This window comes from Xiphophorus maculatus, chromosome 18, assembly GCF_002775205.1.
Source record: "Xiphophorus maculatus strain JP 163 A chromosome 18, X_maculatus-5.0-male, whole genome shotgun sequence".
Taxonomy (NCBI): Eukaryota; Metazoa; Chordata; class Actinopteri; order Cyprinodontiformes; family Poeciliidae; genus Xiphophorus; species Xiphophorus maculatus.
Genome location: NC_036460.1, coordinates 29585971 through 29603129, shown reverse-complemented (window position 1 = coordinate 29603129; position 17159 = coordinate 29585971). Strand labels below are relative to the sequence as shown.

The following is a 17159-nucleotide window of genomic DNA, read 5'->3' as shown; positions in this document are numbered from 1 at the left end:
AACGCAGCCTTCTTAGACACGCAGATGCACGTCTCCCCCCATCTGTTTGTCAACACGTCCGCCACCTCACCGCCGAGATGCAAAGGTGTCTGCTCAGAGAGCAAATTAAGGATAATTAAAACGCCGCGTTTTCAACACACTCCAGCATAATGGAGTTCACGAGCGCTTAAGGTGGAGACGGCTAAGTTAAACAAACATCATTTGTTACAATGATGTGATTAGGTATAATTAAATCTAGTTTAAACAGGCACAAATAAGGCCTAATTTTTATTTATCCTCCTGCTTAACATTTGGAGAATGAAATTATAGTTATATTCCAATGCTGCCTGAGCAAAACCATACGGAGAAGCAATAATGATGCTCATTAAGGGGGGTGGTGAGGGGGTTGCCAAAGAAAAAAGGTGAATATGATTCAACTTCCCAGATTTTTTAAAAACTTTTTTCCCAATGAAGTCAACTTGACTTTACTGGAAAAAAGTCATCGGGACTTTTTATTTTTTTTTTACATTTACAAAAAACAAAAACCTCCATTATGTAAGTCTGATCAATCAATCTCTCTGTGAGGCTTAGTTCACACGTAGTTATATGTATAAAAGTGTTTTGGCTTTGCGCTGCACTGCCCCCTACGGGTTTGGCATGTATAAAGCAATGCTCAGGGGTGGATTTGTGTGGGCTTATATGGACTAAAACTTTTCCCAAAAAAATGTGCAGCAATATTTTTTAGGCGATACGTTGTAGATATTCATTTGCACAAGGTCTGAGAAAACTACAACCTGATTGGTGAACAATATTGTTTTTCTCAGAGAAGTGCATGCTTCAGCGAATTCAAACTCTTGTAAAACTGAAAGGAGGTGCAGAAACTTGTTTATCTTTTTTTGTGCAACACAGTAATAGCAGCAATTCTTGTTTCCTTTGCCAGGTGTTATAAAATGAATTGATTTTTCCCTTACCTTTGTGGGGGTTGGGGTGGGAACTGTTCTACAATCTAGTTAAAGCAGAGAGAAGAGAAGTCATAAAGCCATCAAGCACAAAAATCTTTTACTAGCATACCTCAGAAAAACACATTGCAAAGTGTCGACACGTTTTGCGGTTTAAGGTTGGTTAGCCAAGTGGGAGATGAAATTGCTCATACCCTAGCTGTAACACTTTAATCTCTTTGTTTGGAAGTGGGCACAGTCTCCTCTGTGTTTGTTCGTGTATCGTGGATGGCTGATTTTTGTAATTTGTCCGAGGCGCACCGTGTTCGTGTTCTCTCTAATTGGCTGTTTGTTTCCCCTCTTTCCTTCAGATTCTGCTGTTCCCCAACCAGCCCCAGCAGCCCAACAGTCGCTTTTCCGTGTCGCCCGGCGGAGAGCTCACCATCTCATCTGTGCAGCGAGCAGATGCCGGCTACTACATTTGCCAGGCTCTGACTGTTGCGGGCAGCATCCTCGCTAAGGCTCAACTGGAGGTCACAGATGGTGAGAGGTGGAAGGGGAGGGGAGAGAAACACTGACGGTTGACTTTTTCCCCCCCACTCCAGCACCGACACACACCGTAGAAACGCTGAAAACGCGTCGATCAAACCAAATGTTTGCTTGATTCTAAGGAAGGAGGGGGAAAAATCAGCTGCTTTCTTCGGTTTTCTAGAGAATTTGACCTCAAACAACGTTGAAAGTATGCAGCACAAACACAAACAGAGTTATCATTGTCGCTGGCGCAGAAATAAATGAGAAAAACCACAAAATTTAATTAAAATTCTATCTCTTTTTTTTTTTTTAGAAATAAAGCATTGCCCTTGAGTTCCTTTGAGCTCCTTGTTCAGCATTTGTGCGAGGCAGAAATATGTGTATGTGGGAGTTAGCGAAGGACAGGCAGACAGAGAGATTAAGTGAGTGAATGACAATAGCTTTCCATGGAATGAATCATGTGGGCCTTGCTTAGCGTGGGAGCCTCTAAGCTGCTCAGCTGCTGTGATGGCAAGACAGACGAGTATCCGCTTGCCTGCTGAAGTACCTGCTTGCAGAAAGATTAAATGCAGAGCGACGGCTCCCTTTTAAGCATTTTTTTGGTGTTACAGGTTGTAGGTTTGTCGTTGAAATATTTCTAATTGTAAAATCGTGTATTTGGGATCACTTTTTCAAAAGTATCTAAGATAAAGTTCAGCAAAAAATTGTGGTACCAGTAAAAGTGCTTGTAGGCATCATCCTATTGAAGATTGATATTTTTATTTTGCTTTAAAACTTTGCTTGTTTTTAATAATGGTAGAGAGTGTTATTTTTTGTTTTATCATTGCAATAAAAGTTATTTCATTTTATTTTGCTATTGAATATAAATATCTTAGTTGCTTCATTAAATTTTCTATTAAATGTTTTTATAAGTTAAGATTTCCAGCAAGCTTTACTTTTAATTATAAGGTATTTATACATTATATTGAGTATAAAGTACTTAGAAACTACTTATTGATCTACAATAACTATTTGAAGAAATTGAATTAATTTGAGTTACAACATTTAATTTCCTTTTGGGATCAATGAAGTATTTTTAAATTTTAAATCATTTTGCTAAGTAGGACATTTTTTATTATTTAGCTTTTGAAATTAAACACTTGATTTGTTTTGGTTTTGTTCAGAGGGGTGGGGTGCTTGGTTTTTCTGTTGCAAATATTCCTAAAATTATACTACTGGAGGTAAATATTTGTTTATATTTTGCTGTTCTTTTTTTTTACTTCTTTTTTCTTTTCTCTTCTCCCAAAACATGGTGGGGAAATATTTGTTTTTATTTTACTTTTATTCATTGTTTTCTTTCATAAAAAAAAAAAAAAACTTTTTTTTTTCCCCGACACATATTGAGGAATATGAAATGATGGCGATGCAGGTCTGAGATAAAACGAGAGAAAGGAGGACGGAGTAGAGAAGGGCCAGGCTAAGGTCATGGCCACACCTGCCGCACTCTTTGTGTGATTTACTGCCCTGAGTCCCGCCAGCAGTCTGTGGAGTTCAAGGATATCTGTAATGAGAAATTCCTGATCCAGAGACCCAAGGCCAAGTTGAGCTTTGCCTCCTCCTTTTGTCACCCCTACATGCCATCAGCACCGGAGTCTGAGGGATCACATTTCATGACAGAGCTTGGTTGTCTGTTTTCTGAGAGGCTTCTGTTCAAACAATTCGACTCTCTTACCATCTTCGCTCATTTAACTCTCACAACAGAGTCGTGAAAGCAACATTCTGCTAGAAAGTGTGAAATGTTTAGCAGAGAAAGGGAAAAAAAAGGGTTTAGTTATGCATCTTTCTTTCATTAGGGTACTCCCTTGTCTTTGTAGAAATAATTTAAAGTACAAGACAGTCTCCGACTATTATAATGTGCTTACATTTGCACTGCTGCTTCTGATTCATTTAATTAGATTTGCCCTTAAAACAAATATCGGAAATTAATGTGGTGCATTTGGCTCGTGGTGGATAACCTATCTAGCTACTGCACATTTTTCCTCCCTACAATGTCTTGGGTGACCCCAAGCGAAGGGCCCCGACTATAACAGCTCAAAACTGAATTACCTTGAATCACTTCCTTTTGTCAGGTGGAAGTGTGAAAGAGAAAATAGGGTTTGGAAGTGCGGGTGTGATAATGTGTTGAAAGGTTACTGAGGTAGACTTGGTAATTAGCCCCTGCAGGTCTGACATCATTAATCCATACTTTCTAATTAATGTAGGTTCTGTGATGCCACGGGGACTCCACATTATTCAAGTCTAAATTATCAACTGTCTCTGTGCTTTGGTGCAAATTCTGTTGGAGATCGCCACTATTTCATTGAATGGACCCACAGGCTTTTTTTTCTTTCTAGCTCATCTTAGCAAATTAAGCTGCCAGTGCAAATGGAGTTCAAAGTATTAGCTTTCAGCTAAAGTGGAAATGCAACAAATATTTTAAACAACGGATGCTACTCATTTTATTTGGTACAGATTCATACAACGACTTGAAAAAATATTTTATTTGAATTTTGTGTACTAGATAGACAAAATAGTTCTTATCTGTGAAGTGAAAGGAAAATCACTTCTTTATACTTAGACATCTTATAAATAAAAATCTGAATTATACAGTATTTGAATTTAGCCACTATACATACATACTAAATAAAATCCATTGCAACGCACCAACCCATAGTTCAGGTGAGAATCGACAGGATAACCGTTAGTGGTGCACAGTGGTGGACACCACTAACTAAACAGTTGGTTGCGCTACCCAACATCACTAAGCATAAACATTAGTTCAGCTAACGCTAAAGCGCTACAGTAACATAGTGTTTACCAGAAGCTAGCGATAGCATTAGATTCAACCATGTTAATACTCAGCATGTCAAAGACACAACATGTGCTGCAACATAATATATCAGTCTAAACGGCGGCTAATTTGTTTCTCCACCGCTAGTTTGGTTACACTTCAGAAAGTGAGTCTATGGAACAGGTCTTTTCTTCATGATTTCCATTTTATAGTTGTCAAGTATTGCTAACTCTGTTAGAAAGGCATTAGTATAAACATCTAGCTACCTGAAGACATAGCTAGGTCAATAACCATAACTTCAACACAGATTTAAAACTTAATTCAACTGAGGGTTTATGGAACGGCCAAGTAAATTAGCTGCTGAAAATGTATATGGAGAAAACTATTTAGGGGAAGCTAATTGTGCTGTTAGCTCATTAGCAGATTAGAAGGGCAGGATGGAAGCTACTGTTGAACAACTATAGGATATCTGATTTGCAGTTCACGCCAAACGATGTAGGGGACACGACAAATATGTGAAAGACGAACTGAAATGTAGCCTTTTAGATGTAAGCTAAAATGTAACTTTGTAGGCTAAATGTAGCCATTTAGCCTAGATCAAAAAGACTATGAATGCACCATTCCCGTGGTGAAACTTATTTATAGTTGCTTGTATCTTGCTATGAGGATATTATTTTTCAGCAGTATCATTGAAACTTTTAAGAGTGTAGGAGGAGCTTGGCTTGCTTGGCTTCCAGTTGGTAGCAGCACTGGCGTAGGAATGGTGCAAAATCCAATCCTAAATCAGATTTGGAATCTGGGACAAGGCTTTATAATTAAAGTTTACATGGATTCTCAGGCCAATCGGACTGTGATTGAGTAATTTTGCAACTAATGGTTAAGAATTTCAGTTGAGGGACATACAATTCAATATTTGCACCTTGAATAGAAAGATACTTCTACAAATTAACCACTGAATTTTTAAATTGCAGACTGTTTAAACCTGTGTATTTTTTTTTTAACATCACAGTTAAGCGATACTTTGGGCGACTACAAAAATCCTGACAACATACACTAACATCTACGGAAGAACATTTAGTATTTAAAACTCACCTTTTCTTGTGTCCAACTTTGCACATGCTGAAGTATTTATCTAAGCTATATTGAGTCAATAAGGCGAGGCTAGCCTTGCCACCTAAGTGTACCACAGAGTCTAGGGTAGTGTGTAAAAATAAGACTATCCCAGCAGTAAGTGGAAACGGATGCCATTGTTCTGCCACATCAATGAACTTAAAAAACCTTACTCAGCTTTTCTTTCCACACTTCTTGGAAACACAGCAATACTCATTGTTTTGTGGCACAATTGCTAGGCTTGAAGAAAAACGGTCCGCTTTGTGACAGATAACCCACATGCTTCCCATTGTGTCACGCAAAATGCTGTGAATCGGGTCATTTTTATAGTTGACATAAAAACCATTCAACCATTATCAGTAGAGTCATGCCATGTTCTTGTTTTCTTTGTTTTTCTCATTGTCTAAGTTCTCACAGACAGACCCCCGCCTATCATCCGCCAAGGCCCGTCCAACCAGACCCTGGGGATGGACAGTGTTGCGCTGCTGAAGTGTCAGGCATCTGGAGACCCCATCCCCTCCATCAGCTGGCTGAAGGACGGGGTCAGTCTACTGGGAAAGGACTCCCGCATGTCCCTGCAGGAGCTGGGCAGCCTGCAAATTAAAAACATCAAGGTAACAGATTCAGTCCTCTCTGCTTTTTCTGGAGCATTATGGGTGCATCCACACAAGCCCTGTGTAGTCCGTTTAGCTGAACTCTTGTCCATTTGACTGGCAAGTCCGGTTCATTTGGGGAGGTGTAACTGCGCAGTCGAACTTTAATGCGGACCAAAAGAGTGAAATCTGGTCCGCCTAAAAACCTCAGTCTGGGTTCAATTAAAGGGAACTCTGGTGCTGTTCAGCTGCCCAAAACTGGGACAAAGCAAACAAAAAGAAAAAGCTCAGGTCTAACGAGACCAACGTTAAATGTTTGTGCCTGCATGCAAAATGTAGGGTGGTAAACCAACACTGGGCATTACCCTGTATACGTAGTAAAACAAAGTGGTGCCAGTGTCATGATGAGGGGATCCAGAAAACACAACTCTATTAGCTTCCTTCCTCTTATTATAATATTGTGACAATAGTGTCGGCTCCAGTTTCTAAATAAACTTTAAAATGTATACACAAACAGCTCCACCCATTACTACGTCCATAAGAAGAATGTTATGTCAATATTCTTCTTCTACTCATGCAGGTTTATTTGGGATAGTAAACCATTCACATATTATTGCAGTCGCAGTTAATTATGAGTATGAACAAGCACACGAAAAAAATCGGATTTCAACAAAAAATCTAAATTGTGCATCAAGATCTGCTGTGTGAACTAATCCGAAGAGATTTAGATCTTTATCTGTGTTTTTTCTTCCTCTTTGTAAGTATGGCAGCTGGCGTTAGCTTGTCACATAAAATCCCAATAAAAGGTTGTGCTTGTAGCAGAAATACAAGAGGATGTGAATAGTTTAGGGTGCGTATGTCCTCTGACATTCAAATAATAGTCTCTAGTCTTAAATCTTAAAAGTTGTCATGATATATTGATATGTTGCGTATGTTCGAGCTCGCAAATTAGATCAAAAAGGTCCGACATGATGTCCAGATGAATAGCCCGCATTGATATTGATAGCATCACTTAGAGGTGTGGAGACCTTGGCCGGGCTCAGCTGTGGATGGATGAATGGACTCCAGCTGTTTGAGTGAATATATATTCACTTACTGAAACATACACACACGTGTACACACGAAGCGTATTTCCACTAGATTGAATTTAAGAGGCTCACATCTTCCTTCACCCACTCAGAGGCCTCAGTGGAATAGCCATTACGCTTGACAAAGCTGCAGACCACTGACTTGTTATTTAATAAATGGAGGGAAGGCACGGGGACAAAAAAAACAAAAAAACAACAAAAAACCAACAAACAAGCAAAGTTCCTGAGAGAGATGGAGAGGCATGCCAGCTGTCATCGGTCCAGGGGTTCCAGCAGCCCACCCTAAATTAATTAGCCCAGCTTTGTTGTGGTCAGAGGGGGGAAATGAGTAGGAGGTGGTGGGAAAGTGATGGAAGGGTGGTGAGTGGAAAATGGAATTCATTAGGAAATTAGCGTCAGCACTTTGAAATGACGGTCAGTTTGTCCAGCAGAGGGCTAGCTTGCCTTCTCTGTGGTGTTCCATTGTCTTCAGTGGAAGTGTTACAGCAGGAGACTTTTCACTCTAAGTGTGTGTTCGATCTGTGTGTCGGTGCTGCCAGTGGTGTTGTTCTGAATCCTGCTTTCATGCCAGCTCTCAGACTCGGGGATCTACACGTGTGTGGCCACCAGCTCAAGCGGGGAAACATCGTGGAGCGCTTTCCTGGAAGTGAAAGGTAAATCACATCCTCAGTAGTTGTTGTAACTTCTGGTCGGTTCTGGAGTCTTGTAATGTGTAGAATGTCTTAAGATAAAATATTTCACATTTCTGTCATCCTGTAACATAATCTAACAGTAACACATGTTTGGGTGTTCTTTAAAGATGAGATTTCTTCTTTTCTTTTTTTGACACCTTCCCATCGTTCTCAGTGCGTAATGAGAACTTACACTCATTCTGCCATTTTGATCGCAGTTCCTGTTGTTTTTAACTTTTTAACTCTGCCATTTCCTAACTTACAATCCCACCTGCCTTACCTGATCGATTTGTTCTCTCGTCTCTTCATATTCATATTGAATACAGAAGCAGGAGGACATTAATTCTAATTAAAAAATTTAAAATTAAAGGTAAAAAAGTCAACTTTGTATTGAATTTTATCGCAATATTTTATGGTGTTACTGTGAAAACGATAAAAATTATGATTAAACTAAACTATTTATTTAAGATGTGTGATTTTTATCACTAAACTGCACACAGTAATTGTATTTAATTGTATTTTGGAATTTACTGATATTTATTGAGGCTCTCGTGGAACAAACAGCGGAAAAAATAGCAAAACTGTCAGTTTTATTTTTTTACTTACTATGAATAACTGAAATTTATTGTGACAACAATGAATCAAAAGTCTTAGCATGATAAATGATAAACCATACAATGAATGCCCACCTCTACAAGCAGTTATTTAGCAAATTTTCCGCCACTGAAAACATTTAAAGGTTTGATTTTCTTAAGTTTGACAGTGTGAGGTACTGGTACTATAGTATTCTAAATGTGTATTTTAAAGCTTGCAATCCATCTGTATCAGCTTGCCAATAAATCTGGAGTGTGGCAAAGTAGAACTTCTTCTTCATTTTGTCTCCTCTGAACAGAATCATCGGCAGTGATTGTCACAAAGAGCTATGATGAGAATGAGCTTCCAGGTCCTCCGTCTAAGCCCCAGGTCACCGACGTTACCAAGAACAGCGTGTCGTTGTCGTGGCAGCCCGGGATGACCGGAGCCTCTCCTGTCTCTTCCTTTGTCATCGAAGCTTTTAGGTTTGTTTACTGTTTCAGGTTCGTTTACTTCCTGTTTACTGTCCAGTGCTGAGGTTGATTCTGGCTCTTTAATTTTTCCTAAAGTTTTGACCTAATTCTGATTTTAGTCTCTTCTGATTTCTCTTTCATAACAGTAGCATAAAAACTGTTTTCAGTATGTTAAACATTTCTAAATCTTTCCAAAAACATGCCAACACTTCAAAATCCAGCTCAAAAGTATGAAATGGAGTGACTACTTTCTGTTATATGTTCAGCCTTCCTGTTAATCTGTTAAAAGCTCGCTCTCTCTGTGTGTCTTTCTCTTTCTCTGTCTGAATGAACAAGATAGTTACAGGCATGTCTTGACATGAAAACACACTTTCCCTTTAAGTCAAGTCAAGGTTATTTGTATGTCACATTTCATCAACAAGGCAGTTAATGTGCTTTACATCATAAAAATATAATACAGTTATCACTTATGAAACAAGCAACACACATTGCATTTTGTCAAATGTCTTCATCAAATCATCAATACCAATCAGAAATGTCAATATTCCAGTTTTAATGGGTCGAAAGCAACTTTAAACAAGTGAGGTTTTAGCCATGATTTAAGGAACTGCTTTGTGTTTCAGCTGTTTTGCAGTTTTCTGGAAGTTTGTTAAAGATTTGTGGTGCATAGAAGCTGAATGTTGCTTCTCCATGTTTGGTTCTGGGGATGCAGAGCAGAACCAGAAGACCTGAGAGGTCTGGAAGGACGATACAACAACAGCAAATCTTTAATGTATTGTGGTGCTGAGCTGTTCAGTGATTTATAAACTAACAGAAATAGTTTCAAGTCTTTTCTACGAGCTACATGGAAAGATTGTGGAAGTGGGTGATGTTCTCTATCTTCCTGGTTTTAGTGAGAGCACCACCAGCAGCAGTGTTCTGGATCAGCTGCAGCTGGAAGTTTGATTTTTAGTCAGTTTAGATAACTTTACACATCTCTATACTTTTTTTGTCTTTGTATTCAAGCTTATACTGACATTTTCTAACTTTAAACTCTCACACATACTCTGCCGTGCTGTGTGTTTTCTGTAACCGACGGGGACTCCAGCCCACTGAAGGTTGAGGCTTCATAGTGGAGCGTACCAATTACCTAAATTTCTCATGATACATTCTTTTATTTCCTACTATCTGAATAGATACTAGCAAGTTTAATAAGCTAGCTGGGTGCCTAGCCATATTTCTTCACCACTTTGTGCCACCACACAACTGTTAATCCTGCACAAAATGACAGTCTGGTTGATTAACATTCTTGTGCCTTGCAACTCTCAACCTCATCAGCTTGGTGTTGCCTACGATGTTAACACTGCTTCCAGTTTACTGTGCAACACTGAGTAAACGTATGCGGTCGTAAAAATGTACTTTTGTCCACCGAACATCTGGTTTGAGCCAACACTGAGTCTGCTTGGAGCATGTGGGGAGTTTCAGTCTTTCTTGGGTTTAGCGTTGCATTTACAGATCTAGAGTATCATAAGGAAACTGGACGGAAAACCATGTGAAATCATCTTTTCTCTTCTCTTACAGTCAGTCTGTGAGCAACAGCTGGCAAACCGTGGCGGACCACGTCAAGACCACCCAGTTCACCGTCAAAGGTCTCCGTCCCAACACCATCTACCTGTTCATGGTCCGAGCCGTCAACGGCCAAGGCTTAAGTGATCCAAGCCCAATGTCTGAACCTGTTAGAACACAAGGTATTCCACATTAGCATAAAATAATCCATGTTTGTTGATTGAATACTAGTCACTTTTTTATGGATTTTTTTCTCTTATTTTTATGAATATAACTTCTATTTCATTACACACTGCGGCTCCTTTCTCTTTCTAAAAAGCGATCCTCGTCATCCTCTCTCGGCAACTTTAGCTAGCAGCGCCAAAGCATTGCAGAATGTTCCAGAGGTCAAATTCTTCAGCTGAGCTCAGCTCATTAAAGCTACACTTAAGCAATTATGTAAAATAAGCATGTCTACTTTTGGAAGGCCTAACAGCATTATCTCCTTCCACGCTTTGATAATCTTTATAGCGGTGGAAAATGACCATCTCCAAAGCCAGAGAGGATTTGATTACGTCCTGAGCAGACCGCAGTCTTCAGTGTGTAGAAAAAGTTTCCATTTAGAAGAAAAAAAGAAAAACTGGAAAAGATAATAAGAGCATTCTTTATCCACACTCTAAAATAAAAGCAAAAAAAAAAAGCAAATCTGATTTTCAGCAAATCGCCTGATATTTTTGAGGCGATGCATGACTACTTGTGTTCTCTGAACTCTTTCTGTCCGGGTGCATGGAGGTTCAGGACTGTGTCGCGCTGTGTGAAGCTTTTCTTTTTTTCATTTTAAAATACAATTTTCTCCAGTGGGAGTTTTCCTCTGTGTGTCGGTAAATAACTCAAACCGTGGGTAACTTTTTTTCTTTTCTCTTTTTTTTTTTACCATTCTCATGATCTCATATAATAACGTTTTTATTTCTTTTAACATAAAACACATGTGGGGAAGGAAACGAGCTGGAAAAGTTTGTCATAGTGTCCATTAATCTTCCATCTAATGCGTCCTAGGGTCACAAATTCTGAGTTCATTCGCCGCTCAGTCAGACCAGAGAATGTGCAGAAAAGTCCCAGATAAACACTTCAAACCCGTTTTTTTTTCTCCGTAGTGATAGAAAGGTGCTTCATTTTTCTCCCTTTTCTTCTCTCATTTTTTTATTTTATTTTTTTTTTCTAGATATAAGCCCTCCAGCCCAGGGAGTGGACCACAGGCATGTGCAGAAAGAGCTCGGAGAGGTCATAGTTCGCCTGCATAATCCCGTTGTCCTGAGTCCCACCACCATTCAGGTCACATGGACAGTAAGTGACTGATGACTAAGCCTGATTGCTGTTTTGCTTTTCTGACCTGCAGCATGTTTAAATGTTTAAAAATCAGAGATGCCATATGTGAAAAAAAAGAGATTATTGTGAAAGGCCTCAAAAAAATCCACCTGTTGTTTACGTAGATATTTTCTGACTTTGAACAATTGTAAAACTCAAAATTTTTAAGTATATCTTTTAGTGGAAAAATATGTTTAAAACACTAAAACTAGTTTTTTTGTTTTGTTTTTTTTTCTTCCATTAACTTTTGCTGTGTCAGATTTTAAATTGCCAGTGTGTGTTTCCAGCCACCTGTTTTGGGAATAGAATTACTAACTTCTTAATTCAAATAAACATTTTCAGGTTTTATGCTGTTCATACTGTGCGGCACAAATAAAAACACAAACCCAGTGGAGCCTCATCAGGCTTGTAGAATCGGTTGGGACTCCCTCAAGGTTTATTTTTTAAAATATTTAAGACTACAAAGTTCTTCCATCCATTTCACATGTGCTCTTGTCTTCCCTCTTTTGAGAGAAACGGGCCTGTCTGACATTATATTTGTCACTTTGAGCAACTCAAAAGTATAAATTTCAGTTTTTCTTTAAAGGGACAACCTTTCTCTTCTGTTTACTTAATGTACTGAGATGGAATGTTGGTTTTCTCATTGTTTTTCTCTCAGATATTGTGGTTCTGGAGTAAAAGTCGGATTTATTCTGAAGCTTTCCTCGCTACTTTAAAATGTGTGCCGACAGCTTCCTTATCTGCCTTTTATTGTTTCTCCATCTTTGGTTCTGCAGATGTCCGTCATAAAGCCGAGATTGTTGACATTAAAGATCCATCTTTGAAGCTTCTCCTGCAGGCGACCGTTGTTTTATGTCGAGGGGATTTTTATTTTTTTTTGTCAGCCCATTCCCTCCCGAATACAGCTTTTGAAATATTGTAATTGGCGACTTTAAAGTAACCAAACATCAAATGGCTGCAGAAATGGTTTCTTTAACCACAGAGAGCATCAAAGGAAATGTCAGAGACACCTGGATGTTCATCAGTCCTCCAACTTCCCTCCCTAAAACAAAGCCTGCCCTGATAGATTAAAGTATCGCTAATGGTTGCGAAATCTGGTTTTGCTGCAGAGGTAATGCATTTATCTTCCTATATGCACGGTCTGTCTGTGCTATGTGGATTTAAGGGAACGAAAAAGATAAAAGAAGCATCTCCTTCCTGGATGGGAGCTGTTTTTCTATTTTAATTGCTTGGTAATGAGGACGAAAATGCCGCTCGGATTCTTAGAGGCTGAGGTGTTCATTTGTTTATGTTGAGCACGGCGCCATAAATCACTCAGTTGCAGGTATTTACCTCACATCACTTAGCAGATGGGGTGGCGGTTAGCATTTTTAAATGAACAACATGAGCATTTTTCCCGCTGACATGTTTATTGACCCCTGCAGTAAGTCTCTCTCTCCCCCCCCAAGTCCCCTGCTTCCCTCCTCCAGAACTAGCTGCTAATTTAATGCTGAACCCTTTCGCTTTATGATCGTAACGTGAGGCTAACACCAAACCGTGGCGGCCTAAATCAATCAGGACTGTTTTTTTTCAGTAAGCAGAGAAAGCCACTTTTTGTATCTCCAAGTCATCCCATTAATAAGAGTCCAACACCAACAAGGTTGTGGGTGGGGGTGGAGGGGTGGAGATCCATTGTGCTGATTTACTCAGTCTGTGCTGGTGAAAAACAGCTGCTTAATATCCCACTTGAAAGCAGCGCTCACTTCCTTTACTGCTAACAAGCCATTACAGTGAGTTATGCGCTCGCTCCTCCTCTGCATAAATTCAGCTTCTTTTTTTTTCTGTTTAACTAAGTGGCCCAACTTTTAAAGCAAATACCTCTTTGTGGGGTTTTTTCATCACAGAGATCTCCTCTTAGTTTGTTTTTTTTTAAAGGGGAAATGTCTGCTGAAGACACCTCTGCTGTGCGTTCCGATGGGAACGTGCATTTGTAGCCACATGGCGTTCTTATAGTTGTGAGATGTGCTTTAAGGTGTCACCGGGTTTTATTTATTGTACGTACGGGAGACACTTTGCGTCCTTTAAGGTGGAGCTGTTAGTGTGAGCTAATGTCAGGGTGGCTTTAATTGAGCAGAGTGTTGCATGGCTGGTGATAAAAGCCCCATTAAATAAGTAACAGCTCCTAAAGTGGCATGCATGAAGCCTTGTAAAGCACGCTGCAGGAAAACACCACTTAGTCGCCTCCACATGCTTTCTTCCCAACCATAATCTTGGCTTTATTGCTTCCCCAGGTGGACCGCCAGTCCCAGTTCATCCAGGGTTACCGGGTTCTGTACAGGCAGACGTCCGGACTTCCTTCGCCGGGGGCGTGGCAGACCCAGGACGTGAAGGTGCCCTCGGAGCGCAGCGTCGTCCTGTCGTCACTGAAGAAGGGCATCGTTTACGAGATCAAGGTCCGGCCGTACTTCAACGAGTTTCAAGGCATGGACAGCGAATCGAAGACAGCGCGGACCACAGAGGAGGGTGAGACTCAAACAAATTGAGTTTATGGAGATTAACCTCTTGGCTAGTTGTGTGTGTTCTTCTGGGGGTTTTTTTAATCATCATTTCAATGTATTTCTTTAAAGGTTTTCATAAAAAAATACAGTACCTAGCAAACCTTTTTTTTCCATTCTGGAAGCATACCTACCAACCTTCAATTTTGGCCTAATAGTCGTTCCTTCCACCTTTACCATGACGTAAACTGCGTAAGAATGGCTTTGTGCAGCTTGTGTTGTCTTGTCGACATTGAACTGTTCATCTTCACCCCGACCACACACTGCCTTTACTTGCTTCATCTTTTTTATATTGTTGACTCACGATTGGCAGTGCTGCTGCCAAACTTCCCGTAATCCATCGCCCAGTATCCACACACCTACACTGTGATTGGAAACTTCACACACCTCCTGCTACAAGGATGAGCTGTCACCCAGAGCTTAATTTATAGAGACTCTGACAAGGCTGTAGCGCAGCGTGGTAAAAATCACTCACGAAGACGCAACGAGGGCCTTTGTTTGGATGAATTTACTATTTTGACCTTTGCAGGGAGGAAAATTGCATTCATCAATACCAGGGCAGCCTTTGGGTTTAATGACTTGAGTTAGCTTGTATGGTGAAGGTTTATATAACACGTCTTCTCAAAACCACAAAAAGAAAAATAGAAGCGCTTCAGTGTGGAGGCGAAGCCTATCTTAACCCAGCATATACAGGCCTGCGTGTGTTGGGAGACAGTTCACATCCTGCTGTGTTGACAGGCTCATTTATTTCCCTTTTCTCAAGGGGGCCGTATCTCCTGTGGCCAGCATGTGTATGCACTGCTCACACTGACTGGCCACAGGAGTGGAACTGCCACCACATCCCAGCTGTCCCCAACACACACCCCCACATGCTAGCACACCTATCTCCCATAGACCTCAGAGGCTACATGTCCCAGCTATTACGTGTGCTGATGGTATCCCCCTCCCCTGTCCTCTCTTCATATTCTGATCTTCCAGAATTCCAGCCGTTTTCCATTTCTGTCATAATGCTGCTTCTGTTTCTTTCCATAACTAACACACTGTCAGACACTTTGCTCTGGGCTATTCAGGCTGCCTTGGATGACTAATGGGGGCCAGGAAAAAAATGGAGTTCAAGAGGTGATTAAAACTTAGGTTGTCCATTAGTGAACACAATTAGAAAATTCCCTGAGAAGGTTAGGGCAACTGAAACTATTCCCCTTAACCATTGTACCTCATTCTCCATATAAATATTTACACTGTCTTAAAAAAAAATTGATAGCATTTACAGTTCTTATACATTTGTACCACAGACTTCTGTGTTTTATGCAGATTTTGTGTCAATGGTTTTCTCATTTCAGATAGGTATGTGAAATTGGTTTTCAGTATAAAAACACCTTTTCTTTGAAGGCCTTAATGGTTTGGAGAACATTAGTTAACCAGAACACATCATGGAAGTGTTTAGGTTATAAAATGTCATCCCAACATCTTAACCAGCTCTATGTAAAGGGCCAGGATTATGTATTTTCCAGTCACATTGTATAGCTCAATCAAATTACTATGTTAACTTAAGCACCTTCATGACTTGGAGGAAATTTGACTTTGCATTTTGATGCCTTAAAATTGGGCCTCTGTTTCTTTAAGCATATCATCACATTTCATGATGCTGTTTATAACCATTCTCAGGCGCATTGGACTGAGAAGTAGTTCGTAAGATGAGCTCAGCAGACTCACAGTTCACCAGGTGTTAAAACGCTGCGGACGCTAGTCTAGAGGGGCTGATGGGAAGAGGCGTTGGGGAGAGGTAGGCTAACGGGAGGAGCTCTGTGGAAATAGGTGGAGCTTTGTGAGAGGAAGTGTTTAGGCCCCCTCTGAATGGTTGATATGGGAGATTCAAGGATTCCTCAAACATGCAAAGAAGAATCAAAGTAACCAGCAATGACAGAACAACATTATGACATGTTATAAAGATCAAAATTTTACTTAGTGAGTTAAAGATGTAATGAAAAAAAGAATTGGCAACAAATTTAGTTGAGACATTGCTTAAAAGACTTAAAGATGTAAAAGCAGTTAAAGTGGAATTCCAAAGAAGTGGACTCTACTTGACCTTTGAAGGCAACTGAATTTATTAAAGATTATTAAGGTAAAAGAAACTAAATAAAAATGCACATCACACTTTTTTCATAAAAAAAGAAGACCTTAGTAGTTGAGGCTACAAAATCCCAGTTAAATCATTTTAGGTTTGTGGTTGTAATGTGAAAAAATGTGAAATGTTCAACAAATGCCTTTGCAATGGTCTGTGTACATAGGCTGATAAATTGATTCTGGCTCCCCTCTCATTACACCTGAAAGTCTACCTGAGGTGGAGTATACTTTAGGCAACAACAGTGCTTATACAGGAAGAAAGGAAAATCATTTGTCGTCACCTAAATGTTCATTTGTCGGCTAATTTTCCACGTTGCTCTCTAGGGAGATCCCACACCGCCCACGCCTTGTCATTAACCATTGGCTACTTTTTAGTAATGATCGGCTCTGTTTGTCTTCCTCCCATCATTCAGCACAGCATGGTGAGCACATGCGAGACAGGGGGGTCACATTCCTGCCTGCCATACATCAGTCCGCTAATGGCCCTATTAGCACAGCCTCCAAGGCCTCTAATGAAAAATGTGTATTGTTTAGCACAAATATGCATGATAATCAGCTGTTAAATCATTCATAACATTAACTTTGAACGACATTGCCTCTGATGGCTTCCGCGGACAAGCCGGGCACTTCATCACCTGAACGCAACGCAGTGCCGCGCACGGCGCTGGGCGCATTCGCTCGATCAGATGCTCGCTCGGAAGATTGTTTCTAATCTGGCCAAGGTGTTGAGTTCATCATTGGAACCATTCATCTTCCACCGTGCCAGGGCCTCCTGGCTCTCTCGGGGCCCGTGTGGCCAATTGCGCTGAGGGATGAGCACAGATTTACGGGGTGACACGTGCCATTT

General features: G+C 40.2%; 1 protein-coding gene across 9 annotated transcripts in view; it reads left to right on the top strand.

The window, feature by feature from the left end:
- The window catches only part of robo2 (roundabout guidance receptor 2), a 378100-nt gene that overhangs the window by 307721 nt on the left and 53220 nt on the right, over positions 1–17159 (top strand). For all 9 annotated transcript variants that reach the window (XM_023351216.1, XM_023351211.1, XM_023351213.1 and 6 more), the window contains 7 exons: positions 1289–1460; positions 5776–5981; positions 7620–7701; positions 8612–8777; positions 10326–10492; positions 11512–11633; positions 13925–14156. In XM_023351216.1, coding sequence (XP_023206984.1) covers positions 1289–1460; positions 5776–5981; positions 7620–7701; positions 8612–8777; positions 10326–10492; positions 11512–11633; positions 13925–14156 — 1147 coding nt within the window. The remainder of the gene's footprint in view (positions 1–1288; positions 1461–5775; positions 5982–7619; positions 7702–8611; positions 8778–10325; positions 10493–11511; positions 11634–13924; positions 14157–17159) is intronic.